The 18,226-nt window shown below is 39.4% G+C and overlaps 1 protein-coding gene across 1 annotated transcript in view; it reads left to right on the forward strand.

Annotated features, from left to right (window-relative positions):
• The window catches only part of arhgef39 (Rho guanine nucleotide exchange factor (GEF) 39), a 48,628-nt gene that overhangs the window by 28,080 nt on the left and 2,322 nt on the right, over nt 1–18,226 (forward strand). Inside the window, exons 7-11 of the mRNA XM_060889553.1 lie at nt 5,612–5,740; nt 10,343–10,572; nt 14,974–15,062; nt 17,642–17,771; nt 17,917–18,026. Of these exons, the coding sequence (XP_060745536.1) occupies nt 5,612–5,740; nt 10,343–10,572; nt 14,974–15,062; nt 17,642–17,771; nt 17,917–18,026 (688 nt within the window). The remainder of the gene's footprint in view (nt 1–5,611; nt 5,741–10,342; nt 10,573–14,973; nt 15,063–17,641; nt 17,772–17,916; nt 18,027–18,226) is intronic.

Below are 18,226 nucleotides of genomic sequence, written 5' to 3' on the forward strand. Positions count from 1 at the left end.
TTCAACATTGGTTTCCCGAAGGGCCGTTTTGAGAAAGGCATGAAATACATTCAATTTATAACTGACATCTTTTATTTTATAAAACACATACATGGAATAAATATTTAGAAGTTTAACAGAAATGCTGGTGTGCACATTCATCCATCCATTCATTTTTTCCACTAGGTTTCCTACAAAGGGTTCCACGGAACCTGGATTATATCCCAGGTTATACTAGATTATACCTAGAATTAAGGCTGGGTACATCCTGGACAGGGTGCAAACAAATCACAGGCCACAGTCAAACCCCACAGACAATTTAGAGATGCCAATCAGCCTATAATGCATGTCTTTGGACTGGGGGAAGAAACTGGAGAACCAGGAGGAAACCTCTGAATTACAAAGAGAACATACGAACCCCATACATGAGGCATAGATGGGAATCAATCCCCAACCATGAAGATGTGAAGCAAACCACTAAGCCACCACAACGCCTTTTCCCTCGGACATTTTTCTTAAAATTTTAAAGATGAAATGTGTATAATGCAGGCCTTAAAGATTCATACCATGTCCCTAAAAACATGGCTGAGGTAGACTGCATTTATCAGCTAGATTTGAAGGAACCTTCAAAATGAAACAGCTTTTAGTTCATGGTTCTTTGGGTGGTTAAAGGATTTAGTGTCATTGAGAGATTCTAACTGGAAACTTATCTATAAGGAAAAGAAAACCTCTAGATGTCTGCATAGAAACTTTAAGAATCAGGAATCCTTCAGATGCCTTTGCTCCTAATAACGTACACTATAACTTCAAACTAGAGACACGATTCGTTCTTCGGTTTCTGCTGTAATTTATAGAATTGTTCTGAGGATAAGTGTTCCAATTAGTCTAATTATTTTATCATGAAGAAACGACTGCAATGCCTCTACTGCAAGCCCAAAGAGTGGAATGTAAAATTAGTATCCATCTGCTGCATGTTGTTTTCAACTGCGCTAATGCCTGTGCAGACGAATATACTCAGCACACAATAATTGGCCAAACCGTTTATTCACAGCTTTCGTGTTATGTAACTGAAAATGTATTATTTGAAGCACAGCAAGCTTCACCTCTGTGTGTCATTTAGTTACAAAACAGTTTAAGTTCTGTTCAGCAATCTTAACTCTGTTTTGATGTATAAGAAGAATGATTTGGATGCAGGTAGAAACAAATTTGTGCAAAAGATTTGTGGTGACGTAAAATTTCATTAACTTCTCCTCTAAAATCAGATCCCTTTATTAGGAGATCTTCATAGTCCTTGTACTATAATAATAAACGACGGGTTTTCTAGGCGGACCCAAAAGTTAGCACGTTCCTGTTTCCTTCAACAAAACAATCCCTTATAGGATTTTTGGCGGTTGGATTATCGGAGACAATACGTTCTGTGATCAACAGTTTATGACGTTTTCCAATCAAAATAATCTTCACAAATGAACACAACTGTTAAGAATTTTGAAGCCTATATACAATCTGTAGATGTTGAACACTATAAGTGAACTACACCGTGGTCACACGACTTCAACGTGACCACCACTAAGCTTTCCATCTTTATTTTATAAACATTTTCCCTGATAAGGATCATCTGTGTTTAGTGTCCCCAAAAAAAACGTATGTAGTCCCATTTAGCCGCTTGTTGGCAATTGTAAAAGCTTAAAAAAGTACACAGGTTATTACTGATAGATTTTATTTTGTTGAAAAAATTTGAAAATATCTTGAGATTGCGTTAACCTTAGACCTTATTTCAGACATTGGAACCGGACGTGCTAAAATACTCACTCATGTCCAGGCTTTAGGACTCATTCCTGGAGCCTGTGAGCAGGACTGCATACTATGGCTAATTAAAGGAGCCTCAAGCATATACACACACTGCACAGCGGCATATCCCACTCAATCAGTGCAGTCTGCATGTGTTAATACACTCGTGCTGGGTCATCTGTCTCCAGGGGGTTGATGTCAAAAAAATCAAACACGTTCTGTTTATATGTACAGAGTGTACACGTGCCGTACATGTAGATGTGTTTGCATGGGGAAATAGTGAAGGTTTGTCCACTATTGTCAAATCATATCTAGGGTAAACGAGTGATACCTTGAATAAACACCTCACATCACATCACACGGTGGTGAAGTCCAGTCTGAAACTGTAATTATACAGAGGCTAGGTTTGTCATTAGAATTCAGTATATGCAAATGGTCTAGTATAAATGTAGGTCTTTGACCACTGGTGACATTACTATGGAGTACATTTTTCTTAACATTTACATCTATGGCATTTGACAGACGCTCTTGTCCAGAGAGACTTACATTTTACTCATTTATACAGCTGAGCAATTGAGGGTTAAGGGCCCAGTAGTGGCATCTTGGTGGGCCTGGGATTCAAACTCACAACCCTCCGATACCCCATGCATGATAAGACACTAGAAATTTTCATTTTCCATTTGTTTGGAGGTTTGAAATTAGTTTGCACACCCAGCAAATCAGACTTCTTTCTTATCACATACTGTATAAAAGCTGAGTGTCCACTTGGTTTTAATTAAATTTTATTTTATATAGCACTTTTAACAATGCATCGTCTCAAAGTAGCTTTACAGAACACAAAATGTTTGTGCATTTATTTAAATTTATTAACGAGCAAGTCTGAGGCGAGTGTGGCGAGGATAAACTACCTTAGATTGTGTGAGGAGGAAACCATGATTGGAACCAGACTCAAAAAAGGGAACCCATCCTCATTTGGGTAACACCGGAGTGTGTGAATTATCATAAACACCAAAGTGTGATTATAAATAATGTCCTTTCTACAGTCAATTGGAGTTGTGTAACCGGGAGCTCTGAAACAACTCATAAATTAGCTCATCTGTACTGATTAAGAGCCTAATCTCCTTAATGTCCTCATGGGCTCTGCAACTTCTCTTCAAATGTCCAAAATCATCATGAAGGGGAATCCAGCTGGAGCTGGTACATCTCTAAATGCCTCAGGATCCTCAAGGGGTTGGCCTCTTCTCTTTGAGGTCTAAAATCTTCATGATGTAGAACATAACTGGAGCTGGATGCCTCAGGATGGGCAGAAAAAGAGAAGCAATTGGAGAGGAATTAGCGTAGCTGCTGTTCATAATATTAGCAATCAGGATTAGGAACGAGTACATCAGAGGGACAGCTCATGTTGGACGTTTGGGGGACAAAGTTAGGGAGGCCAGATTAAGATGGTTTGGACATGTTCAGAGGAGGAAGAGTGAGTATATTGGTAGGAGAATGTTGGACATGGAGCTGCCAGGCAGGAGGCAAAGAGGAAGGCCAAAGAGGAGGTATATGGATGTAATTAATGAGGATATGAAGCTAGTGGGTACAAGTGTTGAGGATGCAGAAGATAGGGATAGGTGGAGAGAGATGATTCGCACACAGACTGTGGCGACCCCTGAAGGGAAAAGCCGAAAGAAGAAGAAGACGACTTAATATTAATATTAGTGATCGATTCTAATACAACACATCATATGTACATTTAGTCTATGAAAATGAAAGTGAGCTAATTAGGCAACTACCATCATGGAGATTTTGTTATAGATGACTTAAAAAACTTAAGGAAATGTTTAGACAGTACTATGATAACGTGACAGAAAAAAGGATGAAGAGGGTATACAGCATTCATGCCGTTGTCAATGTAGGTACTACAGCTCTATATGTAGTGTATATATGTGTGTGGTCATGCTGTGTTTGTATACTGTTTGTGTTTCTCCCCTGACCTGCCATCATGCTGGCTTTTACCCATGCTGTTGTCCAAGTTGCAGTTTTTTCCATGACAGAAAGCAGCACACTCCCCATGAAGATTTTTTTCCTCCCTTTTTGGCATTCGGATTGCAGAAAATCTTTCCTTCCTGTTCCTGTAACATGCCATTTAATCCTAATTTAGCTTCCTTTTTAATCATAGCCACCTGTGTAATGCAGTTTGAATGATTGTATACACCGTCACAGGTTTATTTTCTGTCCCTTAGCACTTTGGTCATAGCCAAGGTCACAATTTTGGAAAAAGATACAAAAAGGAAAAAAAAAGATAAAATTGACTGCTCTTTCAAAAGCTACAGCTGTGAGTGGATTTCAATTTATTAATAAAACACAGACAGAGAAGTTAATTTCCCACTTCCCTGGGTTTCTGCTATTGATTCCGGCTAAAGCACGCCCCCATCTGCCACATAGGTAAACATACAGAATGTTAGACTTAAACCTTGACTGTAGTCTTATCTACAGAAGAACGACATGAAGGGAAAAACAGACAGCTCTGTAATGTTATGAAGGCATTTGGCTGGCGGAGTGTGGGTCCGTTTCTCCTTTTTCGAGAAAAAAGTGTCACTGTTATTATATAAAAGGTTTTCTGACCTGCTTTTCTCTCCCGGTGGGAGTGGTCTCATTCGGGATGACTCCGCCCCATTCACAGAACCTGAGGGTTCACTGAATGGGCTTATAGTGGCTCAACATTCTATTTAAAAACCTTATGCTCTTGTTTCTTTTAATTTGTCACCAATGCTGGGTCTAAATAAACCTGTTTAAAAAAAAAAGTTTAGGGGTTATGATTAGAATTAATTTTTCTTTATACTTACAACATTTTATTTGCATAAGTATATCAAGTCGCATAATTTTTTTTATTTGTTTTTACTTCATTTGTATATGTTGTAATTTTACATTGAGGGTGAAAATAAAAATCTCACGATTGATCGTTAATCTTTTTTTTCTATCACGGAAAATCCTCTTGTATCAGAGATGTGTAGCTTTTTCTAATCTGCGTTTCTGTGTGTTTGTGCGAATACGTATTCTTCATCTTTTTATTACTTGGTTGAAAACCATTTCCAGCCCGAATTCCTTAAATCTGCGGGGGTGTGTGGGTATTTACCCTGATGCCACCCTGACAGGCCTTTAAAGCACCAATTTTCACTTCATGCTTTTTTCAGAGGTTTTTTTAAGCTTGTCTTTAGTAAGAGAATTATTAAGTACTCAGATTCAGTCACAAAACGTTTCAGATGCAAATGCAACATCAAACAGCTTTAAACAGGGGTTCTAAATTGCCTTTTAACTGCAAAGCTAACGCAATGGATGGATTTGTTTTATGAACATAATTTAAAAAAAAAAAATCCTATTTAAATATGTGCAGTAATACTCTTGGATCTTTTATCCAAGCCATATCCAGTGAGCATATCATTTTAGATATTTTCTTAAACTTTCCACCAACAGAAGAAATTCGGTCGAAATTGACATTGTTTATAGTTCTACTTGTTTGAGTTCATTTCAACTACTATAATAAAACAAATAATAATGATGAAAAAACTTTGTCTCTGAGAACAACTTCCTTAAAGTATAAATAAAAATGACTGTAATTCCTGCAAGGAAGGCTGTACACGGTCATTCTTCCGTTTCAAACACCGTGTGTGAGAGTCGACCCAACACACAATGCAGCAGTGTCTGAATCCTTATAGACTGCACTGTATTGACCACAAAACTCACAGATGTTATTAAGAAACAATTCACGCTTGCCTATGTAGCTGTAAGATCCTTGTGTTTGCAGGGCAGTCTAGGTGTGTGTTTCATCTGCTGTGTGTGTGTGTGTGTGTTGCTGCAGAGGCAGTGAGCGCTGTCTCCGAGGTGGCCCAGTGCATCCAGGACAACGCCCGCAGCCATGAGAACCACCTGCAGCTGCAGAGGGTCCAGAAACTGCTCAAGGGCCGAAACACTAGGCTGCTGGCTCCAGGTTAGAGTCTGTGATCTGCTATTCCTTTCATCTAACCCCTCTCTCACTTTCCATCTCTCTCTTTGTCTGTATCTTGGAAAGAGAAAGAGAAGGAAGTTTTCACCAGGTGGGACGAAACAATCTAGAACACAAGGCTGTTTCAAACATGGACGTTGACACAAGATGAGCATTTTGTGCTTTATAATCTTATATTCGAGCCCGAGGATTAATCGACAGCATTGACTAGCTCCCTGTGTTAATTAGAAAGGTGGAGAGTGTCCTTTATCTCTTCTCTCTTTCCATTCTCTTTCGCTACTTGTGGAGTGGAGGTCCTTTCTTCCCCTGTTGTTTGTCCCAGGGGAGAATGGCCATGTGTAACAAAAGAGAGACGGCTAGTGATGGAGAGAGAGAGAGCGGGAGTGAGAGAAAGACAGAGAGGGCCTTGTCGTCAATGCCTTGGCCTGCCAATCTCCCCCAGGACCAATTAGCGCTTCTCCTCATCTTGTGGACCGGCAGATAAAAAGCAAGCCGAGGAGAAAGAGAGAGCATGTGTGAGAGAGTGTGTACGTGTGCGTGCACAAAGGTGTTTCGAGGCTGGCGATGAATACCCAACGAGCAGCGGTCTCGTTTCACGCAGAGCCGGATGTGGGAAGTGTAAAAATCCCTTTCACTCTCCCTCACGGGCAGGATTTTCAGGCCTCTAGATTTCTCCCAAGCTCCTTGCTTTTGTCCATTAAGACTTCTCCACCTCTTGCTGACTTTTTAAGAGAGCAAACTCCACAGACTTGCACTTGATCCATGATTTATTCTAAGTGCCTAAAAGAGGCTGATGCAAGTGGCATCTATGTTATTAAAGAAAAAAATCCAGTCTGAATCTAAAATGACCTTCGATAAAAGGGTCTCATTTCACTTTGGCTAATAGTTTTCTACCAACAATCCAGTTCGACTGTATGCTGAGAGCGGCGCAGAAAGTTTTAGCCCCTGCTTGAACTCTATGTAATGCAGCAGAGCTTTAGTCTGTCCAACTCTCTCACCTCCTCATCTGTACACTTAACAGATCAGCTTCCAAATTCTTGACTTTTTCTCCACTATTGTAACCGATAACTTCTCAGGATACACTCACACATACAGCGGTTCGCAGCCGCAAAGCGACCGGACGTTATTTATTTTTAACTTTAGGTGACTAAATGTGGGCATGTCCAGTGACACAACAAAGTTGACATAAGTATAACTTTATGCATATGAAGCACTTGATGCAGTGACTATCAATGGGCTTGAAGACAGTAGAACGCACACAGCTTCTCCTTTATATTTATCCTATGATATGATGCAGATATACACTAAAACAAACACTAAATCTCCCTCCATAACTTTTCATTTTAGTAGCAAGAAAATTAATTGCTAGTTGCACTTCACACAGATAAACATTTTTGCTATGGCAACCAGAAGTAGGAACGGAATGCCTACTGGCGACTTCCTAGTACAGCGACTGGGGATGTGTGAACGAATCATAGGGACACCAGCAAAATCAAATTCGCACCAGAATCACTAAGCAGAGCACAAATATTGCAGTATAAACACATTTAATGTGTGTCCGGGTGAAGTTTTTCTTTAAGTGATGAGCATGGAGATAAGGGTGCAATGATTCTCAGAAGCAAAGGCTGAATCAATGGGACATCGATACGGCAGACAGTTTGTCTGTTTCCTGAGAGCCGTGAGCGGGCGCTCTGCCGCCACTACTGCTACTTCTGTCCATAAGCTCCGGCTCATCTCTCCCCTTTTTACACGCTAAAGGACAAAGAGGGACGCTGAGGTAGAGGAGAAAAAAAAAGATCATTGATTAACAACACAACCTTGCTTTTCTTCTTATACCTGCTATGCTTAAAGATATCCAACAACGTCTTTCTTTACTTTTTCCTTCATAAGACCAGTGCAGGACATAACTTTGAGCACATGTATATATTTCAGCAGGAAGAACAGAACTTCAGTGTCTCGAGAGTCAAGAGTGGCTTTGCAGGCTTTGAAAAGGTTTTTTCCTCCCAAGCCTTTGTAGCTCCCCGACATGAAAGTATAACCTATCAAACCAAGTCCAGCTTCAAATTAACAATGATCACGCTCGGTGTCATCTAGCACCCATCATACGCACACAGACTTTCATGTGTCTCCCTGTCTTTGGCCTGGTCACATCAGGAGGACACGGCAGCCTTTGTAGTGCAACCTTTAGCACCCAGAAATTCATCGGGCCTTTGTAGCTGGGCAGAGGTGCTCTTTGACAGGGGGAGTTGAAAGCGTACGACATGGAGAGGGGCGCTCGAAGTTCCTGCTCTTTGAACTGCGCACAGTTGATGGAGCAGACAGAGTTTTTCGTCAGTGTGTCAGTCTAAAGCGTAGACAAAGGAACTGGCAGAATGACAGCACCTAAATGAAAGAAAATACTAATTTAATATATTCCCTACATCAACAGGTCATTGATACAAGGATTATGTTAATTTTTTTGACCGGGTCGCATTCAACAATAACATCAATAAAAAAACAACAACTCTGCCTTCAATAAACGTGTTGCTGTGTGGTGCAATTACTATGGCATTCAATACGAGAAAAAAGATCGAAGGCTCCATGTTCTTGCTCATCATTTTTCAGGGACATTCAACATCACCTTAATGCCATACAGCTACACAACAGATTTTCAGCAGCCACTCGGTGTAGCTAGCTAGTTAGTGATGTATGAGGTGACATGCAAAAAAAGAATTTCCCCCAAAACCCCACAAATGTTTATTTATAAATGTTCAGTTTTATTCGTATAGCACTTGGTTTGGACATTTTCGCAAAGCAACTTTTAAAGGGATATTAAAAATTCAAAATAAAAACTAGAAAATTAAAAACTGAAATTTATATTTATCCCTAAAGAGCAAGCTAATTGCTGGTTTGCACAGCACATTTTAATACCTCATCCAACTGCTGCTATTACATAAGTCTATATATGTTTGCAAGAACACCCCCATGCGTACAACCCTTTAATTTTGCACAATATACAGTATACACACTGGTCAGTGCTATTTTGTGTATTTGTCCTGTAGTGTTTTGTATTTTCTGTCTGCACTGTTTTTTGTCTCACACTGTTTACACTCGATTACACCCGATCAAATTTACACTCGATTACACACGATCAAATGGCTAAGGCGACTTTAAGACCTTAGATCTGTGTTGTTCTATGTAGCACCATAGTCCTGGAGAAACGCTGTCTCATTTCACTATGTACTGCGTCAGATATGTATTATTGAAATGACTATAAAAGCTTCTTGACACTTAGGGAGGCAATGAGGGCAAAGAAAAACTCCCTGAGACAATATGAGGAAGAAACCTTAAGAGGAACCAGACTCAGAAGGGAACCCAGCTTCATCTTGCTGACACCAGATTATAAGTGTGATTTATTAATCATTTCATTTCTATAACTGTACACTAGTCATAAGTAATTGTTTCAGCAGGAGGTACTGCTTTGGCCGACTGCTTTTCACCTGTTGTGTGGGTAGGGATATTCATACACAGCTATATTTTCCCCTAATTTCTTTTTAAGTTAAAAAAAAAACAAAAAAAAAAACAAAACGATGTTTTCATTGATGCTTTTGTGTGGACTGGATGTTCTGTTTAAAAAAATTATATACATGTGGGTGGGGCTTAAGAATTGATGTTAGGCTTTTTAATGAGTATCTGATTGGTGAGGCGGTGAATCTGAACATGACACACTAGAAAATATTCTTTCCTTTCCATCTTTCTTTCCATTTCCTTGCTTTGTTTCTTAAAAAAAGAACTCCTCATTATTCCAAACTCTGACACAGAATACGATCGCCAAGCTTGGCTTGTATCCCATGACGTGAAGATACTTGGATAGATGGAAAATGTTGTTTGTCAGTGCACACAACTCATAGTGAGAATAGTTACATAACTGACTGAATATCATAAGGGACTGTAATCTATCTCTTATTACCACAGGAGTAGTTTCCCCTGGCACATGGGACAATATTGTTTCTTAATGTTGTTAGAATTGAGTTGTTTTTTTTCCCAGAGATGGCCTCCTGATTTAAAACCTCACTATTTGTTGAGCAGCAAGCAGACATTGGCCAGTTAAATGGATTTAACCGATTTACAGGAGCCATCAAATCTAATGTTCACACACCACCTGAGAGTCTCACGCGCCGTGTCCTTATTGTAGTCACATATTAAAACCCGTGGCATTTTAAAAGCAATTTGACCCCTGTTCGCCCCCTCCGCTAATCATAGAAAGCTCTTCTTTTTTTGCTCAGAGTATCCATTTTGAACTCTCTGCTACGGCTGCAATCTCAAGGTGTGCCGGGGCAAATAAGGAATCGGTGGCGAGAGTGAAATTTAATCTTATCTTGCAAAATGTCAGCATCCAATTTAGTAGCCATCATACACCTGCCAGTCAGTGAGAGCAGAGAGCACAACAGCTCTACAACTACTGCGTCTGGGATTTTGCTTTTTGCGGTTTTGTAAACACCATCCAGTGCACATGTTGGATGCAAATGGATAAGTCAGAGTATTAATGAATCTGAGAACTCAATCCTGATGTGAGCTCTTTCTCCTCTCTTCTCTTCCGTCTGTCAGGTCGCTGGTATATCCGTGAAGGTTGGCTGAAAACGGTGCCCCCTAAAGGCACGGAGACCAAACCTAAGATGTTTTTCCTCTTCTCAGACATCTTGGTTCAGGCCAAACGGTGTAATCCAATGCATCCAACAAATGGAGACAAGCTTTCCTGTCAGAGAGTCTTCCCGCTTAAGGAGTGCACTGTGGACAAGGTGTTTGGCCACACCAAGAGCCAGGGAGGCCTCATCAGTGTGAGTGTGACATGCACACTACTGTTTCAGTTTATACGTATATCTATATACAATGAAATTCTTGTGCAACATTTGCACACTTTTACCCACAGACACCGTATACAAATAATTAGCCAAGTCTTACTAATTGAGAGGTTCAAACTTTGAACACAAAAGGTTGTGCATGATTTATTGATGAATATGCTATTTGCTGGTACAGCTGTACATACTCCTGTACAAGAGTTAGGTAATAACGTAGCTGGAGTGGGAAATAAAGCCAAATTATTACATCACAATCATTTTTAATTATTTACCCTTTTTTAAAGGTTTTTTAATTTTTTTTTCCTACGCAAATGTTTCTATCTTGAAAGTAAGTATTGATTTCAAACCCATTTCTGCTGTCTGAGATACCCCAAGTGCTTGTTCATAAGCATACAAAATCTGAAGGTGTTTCCTTCAACCAATACAATTATTTGTACCTCATTCTATCTCAACAAAGGGAAAAACACACCTTCATTGTAAAAGCCAACAGTGTCCTGACTCATTTTATATAAGACTTGTACTGTATATAAGCCATAAAATAATTCATTTCTTTATACTGATAGAAAATGTCTGATAAGACGATTTCTATTCAGTTGGTGGTAAAAGGGGATAAAAATACATTACAATGTGTAGTATTTAGAACAGTGTGATGCAGAGACGCCACTACTCTCACCTGGGTTTGATGAGATATTTTCAATATTTATTTGATGACAAAATAAATATGTTAAAACACTACAAATTCAACCACAAAATAAGAAAAAAAAATTTTATTCTAAATGATTACAGTTAAATCTTTTCCACTTGCCATCTTCTTACTTCAAATTATTTTTATATATCATTTATTTAAAGTACCTGGAATATCAATGATTTCAGTGAAATTAAGTCAAATCTCTTGGGTTTTAACTGTTCTGCAGCATAATTAAGACATTACTAGTGTTCGTACTACACACTTGGCTACTTAATATTTAGCAGTTCAGTCTAAATTTAGCGACTTGCCATCTACTTACCAAAACATATTTATTTAGTAGTCTGGAAATTTCCACCAAACAAAGGCTAAAAAAATGAATTATTACTGAAAAGTTTTCTCCATTAGGTCTAAAGCAGTTTTCAGATTTGTCAACATTCTTGGCAAATCCCCTCTATCAAGTGCAACATTTCAGCACACATGAGGTTAAAAGATTAATTGATTTCAGACAGATTGGATCCCCAAGTTAGCAAAAATGCTCCATGCATCATTCTTCTCTCTCTAATTGCTCTGGTTCCTCATAACGGTTCAAGCTTTAATGTGTCTCCTCGCTGCTTGATCTCTTTCCAGGCCCGTGTTGCCGTCGGGTGACAAATTACATCTAAATGATCAGTGTGCTGTCGTGAAACATTCAGCTGAACGTATTGCACTTTCAACCACTGCAGTCCAAACCAAACAGTTTGAGTGCTGTGTTTATCAGTATTACTGCATGAACAAGGAGTTCTGTAATCTCTGTCTTCTGCTCTCTGCTTGATTGTGCTGTTTTGTTTAAAAATATATACAGTATATATATATATATATTAGATCTTTTAAATTTTAAATCTTTTTTTTTTTTTTTTTTCCCTATATGCAATAGATGAAGAGGGCAGAATCCAAAGCACATCCTACATTTTATTAAATATCACATGATTTTTGGTGAAGAACCTTTTGATATTCTCAAAGCATCAACTAGCACAAGTCTATAATTTCAGATGGGAGATGTGCTGAGATCATGTGGGAGGCCTAGTGATGTCCTGTATGGTTTGGGCATCATTTAGAGCTGGCTGATGGACTGCTTAAACGCTTGTCGTGATGGGATAAGAGGAACCCTCTCGCACCACTCCATCAGATTAGAGCAGAGAGCCATCTCATCCTCTGTACCAGCAAATACATCTTCCTCAAGCACTGTTATTGCTCTTCTCGTTTTCCAGCCCCACTCCATCCTGCCTCTTCGCAGGCTGCCGCCGCTGCACGTTATCTAATGGCAAGAAATGGCATTTCATTAGCTTGTTATCCGACCCAGGGCTCAAATGCATACTCAATAGCATTAGGCGTAATTTCTCATAAGGACACATTATCGATCCCTGGTGCTACCCCACCTCCTACCTGGAGCAGAGGCGAAAGAGACTGTCAGCACTCTCAGGCCCCTCCTCAACCATGCCATGAAGAATTAAAGGCAAATTAAATTTGACAGCTGGAAATGCCATGGCAATCTATATGCAAAGTTTGAAAGAAGAAGTAAAAGGAGACTGAGGTTCTTTAAAAAAAAACTGAACTGAAGATTTCCTTTCCACATGTTTAGCTGTTTTTTTTTTTTATTTTTTATTTCTCCACTCCTATCTTTCAGTTCTGTCCTTTTGTCTCCCCCTTCTCCTGTTGAATATTATGCTGCATCCATGACAGAATCTCTTTGATGTATAAATAATCAAGCGAAATTACGTGCACCATGAATATAGCCTTCGTGCTTCACCGTTCACATTATACATAGTCATTCTTACCTAAGAGGGTCAGATAGCGTGACAAATCCCTAATTACCGCGTCGCAATGGAAGCAGGATCTATGTATGCATAAATCAAGCCTCCCGTCCCCCACGCGGTGGCTGCCTGATATAAATGGCACTTCACACCAGCTTGTTCCTCGCTCACTGAACTCTGTAATTCGATAACACTTTTGATAGTACATTTGGAATCTTAATCTTTTTTAATATATAATCAGACCTCACCCCCTCCGCCAGATTTAATGACGATGCCATTATTTTTACTGAGTATCCTTTGCTTCCTTGTCTTTCCGTCATTAGGATTCTGTTCCTGGCTGTAATAAAGATTAGAGCTGATTATTGATATGCCACCGGTAACCGCTGCTGTTTCCTCTGTTCCAATGGCCCCAGGTAAATGTGAAAGGTCATTTAATATTTTCCAGGCCCCCAATTATAATCCACTCTAATGGGTTCCGGTTTGTAATTATTCAAGGATAAAGCTAGTGCCTTTTGTTTGGTCTTGGACGGCACCCATTGTGTTGTTTGACATGCCTAATCTCTCGCTAAAGTCTCCTCAGCATGGATGAGTGATGGTAATTACTGTTGACTCGGAGGATGAGCCGGCTGATAGCAGGAGGAAAAGAGAGACGCTAGAGAACTAACTTCTCGAGTGCAGGGGGGCCGCCAAATTAGCATTGAATGTGCATCTTTGGTCGACAGGTGTCTCTCTTGGTTTTCTTCCAGCTGTTTTATTCTCTAGTCGATGGCCTGCTTTGTGAGTTGACATGCTGGCATGTACATGAACAATCGCCGTGGTCGAAGGTGGATTCATGAGGTCAGGCTCGGTTCTTGCAGGAGACGTGCGATGCACAGAAGGCCGCAGGTGTTGTCTTGCCCTTGCTATTACTTTCGGTAATTAATGTCCCTTCATTTCTGTGAAGAGCATGGCTAATAATGGTAGTGTAAACAATCTTCATTTGCCACTAGGTAGTGCTGTGAAATTCGAGGGATTAGTAGTTCAGGGCTGCCCTCTAGTGAGCACAAGTGTCATGTCCTCCTGAAACCTCGATGTCTTGAGAGCTGTCATCAGCGACAGAAGATCTTTCTCTCTCTTCTTTTTCTGTGAGCAGTGTTGGCTCAGTGGTGATAGTTCTGTACCAATCAGAAGACTGTGAACAACACCAAACTGCCACTATTGAGCCCTTGAGCAAGGCCCTTAACCAGTTAGGCCCCAGAGGTGCAGTATCATCACTGACCCTGCAATCTGACCCTAGCTTCCTAACAAGCTGGGACATATGAAGAATATGAATTCATTCTTCTGTACTTGTATAGGTAAGGAAAAAAACATGACCGGATGTTCTGTTACAGGAAAATAATCATCAAAGTGGTGATGCGATGAAGCAGAGTTACCTGAATTTGCTTAGTTTGCTGTAAAAACGTCTTATACACATAATTACTGCTTTTAAAATTAATGAACAACACTTTGTGCCATTTATGGTTAGATTCAATGTTGAGTAACATTTTGACAAAATTGAAGTCATTCCCACACCTGCCTTGTTTTTTTCTATTACTAATTGTTATTATTAATAACAGATATAATAATAATAATGGCACATTGTCTTGTTACCAAGAGGTCCTCTGTCTTGAAGGTTTTCCTGTTTCCTGAAAACTTACTGGTTAGTTAAGTGCTGACGCCTTCCATAATCGGATAAAAAAAAATCTAGACGTCATCTTATCGAAAGCTTCACCTAATCAGCAGCTGTGCTATTTTAAATTACTGATACATGTTTGTTGTTAAACTTGTATATGTCTACCAACCGGAATAGAGAATTTGCCTACAAAGTGAAAGACTGTTCATTCTCTTTCTTTCATGTTTTCTGTCTTCCCCCGTCTCTTACAGTTGACCTTCTCCAAAGCCAAGCTGCTCCTTATGTCCAGCCATCAAGAGGACATTAACGATTGGTACCGCAGTCTTTGCCTGGCCATCGGGTATGCGGACGCTTCATCCATATTTTCCCTCTGTAAAACTTGATTGTGTAGCTCCGAGCTTCCCCGTCTCTCTCTCTCTCTGTCTCTCTCTCTCTAACTCTCTCGCTCTCTCTCTCTTTCTCTGTCCCCGCCTCCAGAGCTCCAACCTATAGTCAAGGCAAGTCACGGCTAGTTTAGCATCAACCTTGTCTTCTTTCAAAGGACGTCGGGGCACAGAGAGGTTAGCATCAGGGCAAGCTCCTCACAGGGGAAAAGACCTAACTCTCATGGCTAGGCTAATTAGTTTATAGGCCTGTCAGAGTGATGGCGGAGCACAGAGGCCTCACAGTGAGGAGCCTTCTCGCCGCTGGCCCTGTGCCCAAAGCACCAGCTCAAGGGAGTGTAATTAGCCACCGAGCTGGACAGGTTGTGGTGACCGAGGTCAGAGGCGAGCCGCCGGAGGAGGAAAAGGTGTGTTTGTTTGTGAGAAATAGAAAGATAAAGCAAATGACCTGTTGAGATGTAGTCAAGTGAGCGATTTCTTTTTATTTATTTTTCTGCTGCTTAAGAGAGAAAAAAGAACTAGTTGTTAAAATACAACCTGCTATTAAAGCACCAATTCACCCAAAACTTTTTAAGGATCGTACATTAAATCTTAAATTGCATGAATATGTCCAGTGTGACAATAGACAACACTGATGCTGCCCTCTGTTCCCAGACAAACCTGTATAATGACAAATGACCAATAATCACATAAAATTAATAATACTAGACCTTCATGTTTCATGACTCAACACCTGCAAAGTTGTACACTTTGTATTCCCATCACACCCTGAAGTCTTTAGGGCAATAATAAATAGGCAAGCGTGTGCTCGAATGCAGCAGATACACAAGCTGATTTTTTTTTCTATACCTTTTGTACATGTGGTGGATTATAGACGATATTCAGTAGAGGGAAGTTCAGAGCCAAAACATCTCCTTCTGCCAAGTTTCCATGTTAACTGCTAAAACTATTTTGGGTCACATTTCCCTCTTTGCAGCAGAACAATGTGTTAAATACACAAATATCTTTTCTTGTGTTTTTTTATTTATTTATTTTTTTCAAAATTTACTCCATCATTGCGATTGTTGTCGTCTTCAATCGCAAATCCTGAGCGTACAATTTAAAAGCTTTTGCTAATCTGTCACAGTGAGCTCAGGGAAGTGTAGCCATGGTTAGTGTATAATTTGTTACTGTGGTTGAAATCACAACACACCATTATTTATTGAGTTATAGAGTTCTGCACCGTGTATTGAATTGGTAAACGTGGTTAAAACTCTGTAACTCAACAGCTAAGGGCCAAGTTGTATAAACATGGATGTTATGACCATTTTACTTTTAAAAATATTGTATGAGGGGAAAATAGAATAAAATAAGAATAAAAACATTAGACTAGTTGCCATCCTAACTTTACAGCACTGATGAATGATTTCTGAAGAGAGGATTCTGTCAGAAGCTCGGTCTTATATGCAGTTAAAAGCAGGGACCAATCATTCAATTCACTAATATTTATATAGTTCTTTTAACATGGACATTTAGGGAGCATTCGGAACAGGGCTGAAGTGATTCTATCAGAGGGTATTGACTCCAAAAGCTGTTAAGTGTAGCAATACTTAACTTATTTATTTTTTTATTTTTTTATTTTAAAGAATATTTAGTGTGAATGTATTTATTTACATTTGGCAGACACCCTTACTCTGAGTGACTATACAACTGAGCAATTATGTGTTAAGGGCCTTGCTCAGGGGCCCCACAGTGGCAGTTTGCGACCAGTAGACCAACACCTTATCTACTAAGCTACCACACCCCTGCAGACAGTCATGAATTTATTTATTTATTTATCCCCCTCCTATTTTTGCATTTGTACATTAATTTGATCTTGTTCTTAAAACGGAAAGAAAAAAAATCTAAAACAACTGATGTCTCTGGTTTGTATCACATTATAAAATCCAAATCCCTGTGATTTATTAGTAATGCATATACAATGTTTTTTCTCCTGCAGATTTCTGCTGTTAGAAACAGGATCGTGTTTAGTTTTATTGCTCGTGTTAGAGAAACGTGATCTTTCTACCATTAATAGAAATCCATGTCACTGACGTTTATAGTCTTTGATTTCAGTGAAATATAATCATGTCCTGATTTGAGGATAAGGGTTTATTTTTTTAATTGATTTAATTTCTTTTTAGCTACTTGCTACATTTATGCTAAGATTAGAAGTAAATAAAAAGTCTTTGTATTTGATGCAAAATTCAGTGTACTATTAGTACACAGACGCTTTTACCTTTCTCTGTATATGTCTAGGTCTCAGTGCATCGGGAGATTGTGGTGACTTTAAGAGAAATCTTAACATATCTCACAGGAGACTTTAGGGTCAATTAGTGCAGCACATTCCTTCATTCACATGTTCCACAAATATTTTTTTTTGCATGTATGCAAACATTTAACTAAAAAACATGTGTCTGTATATTAGAAATGTTTATAGCTGATTAAGTGGTCTTTGATTCTGTATACCAGCTTAAATTGTTTGCACTCTGATGCGTGTCTGTGTGTCTCCGAACAGAAAGCTCAAGACCAAGAACACAGTAGTGCACAGGAGAGAGGAGCTTCTCCGACCGCCGCTCCGTGCAGCCACACACAGCCAGCAGAGCGCACCGGCCTCGTCCCAAACACACAGCAGGAAGAGAGCTATGGTCAGAGACTCAGACCATCACACTCACTTGAATGCTATGAAAACACTCACTTGAATGCTATGAAACGTCAACTGACTGGGTGAATTATTCAGCCGATCTTCTGTTACTCTCCATAGAGACTTAGTGTGTGTGTGTGTTTGTGCAGGCGAATGAACAGGGGACTGCGAGCAGCACGAGTAACTACAGACCAGCAGCTGGAGAGAGCGCATGCAGTACATCCAAAAAGATAAAACTCTCAGAGGATCCTTCTGGAAGGTACACAGTACCTTCACCAAAGATTTATTTATTTAATATTTTAGAATTTTTAAAACTGTTTTTCAATTATACAAAAAAAAAGGAGGAGAAAAATTTCAATGACAAAAATAAGTGAATCCTGTAACAAATAGAAAGGATTATAATTACATTTGTAAAATAAATAAATAAATAATCTGGAAATATTTACATTTAAAATATAT

The sequence above is a fragment of the Tachysurus vachellii genome, chromosome 16 (genome assembly GCF_030014155.1).
Source record: "Tachysurus vachellii isolate PV-2020 chromosome 16, HZAU_Pvac_v1, whole genome shotgun sequence".
NCBI lineage: Eukaryota > Metazoa > Chordata > Actinopteri > Siluriformes > Bagridae > Tachysurus > Tachysurus vachellii.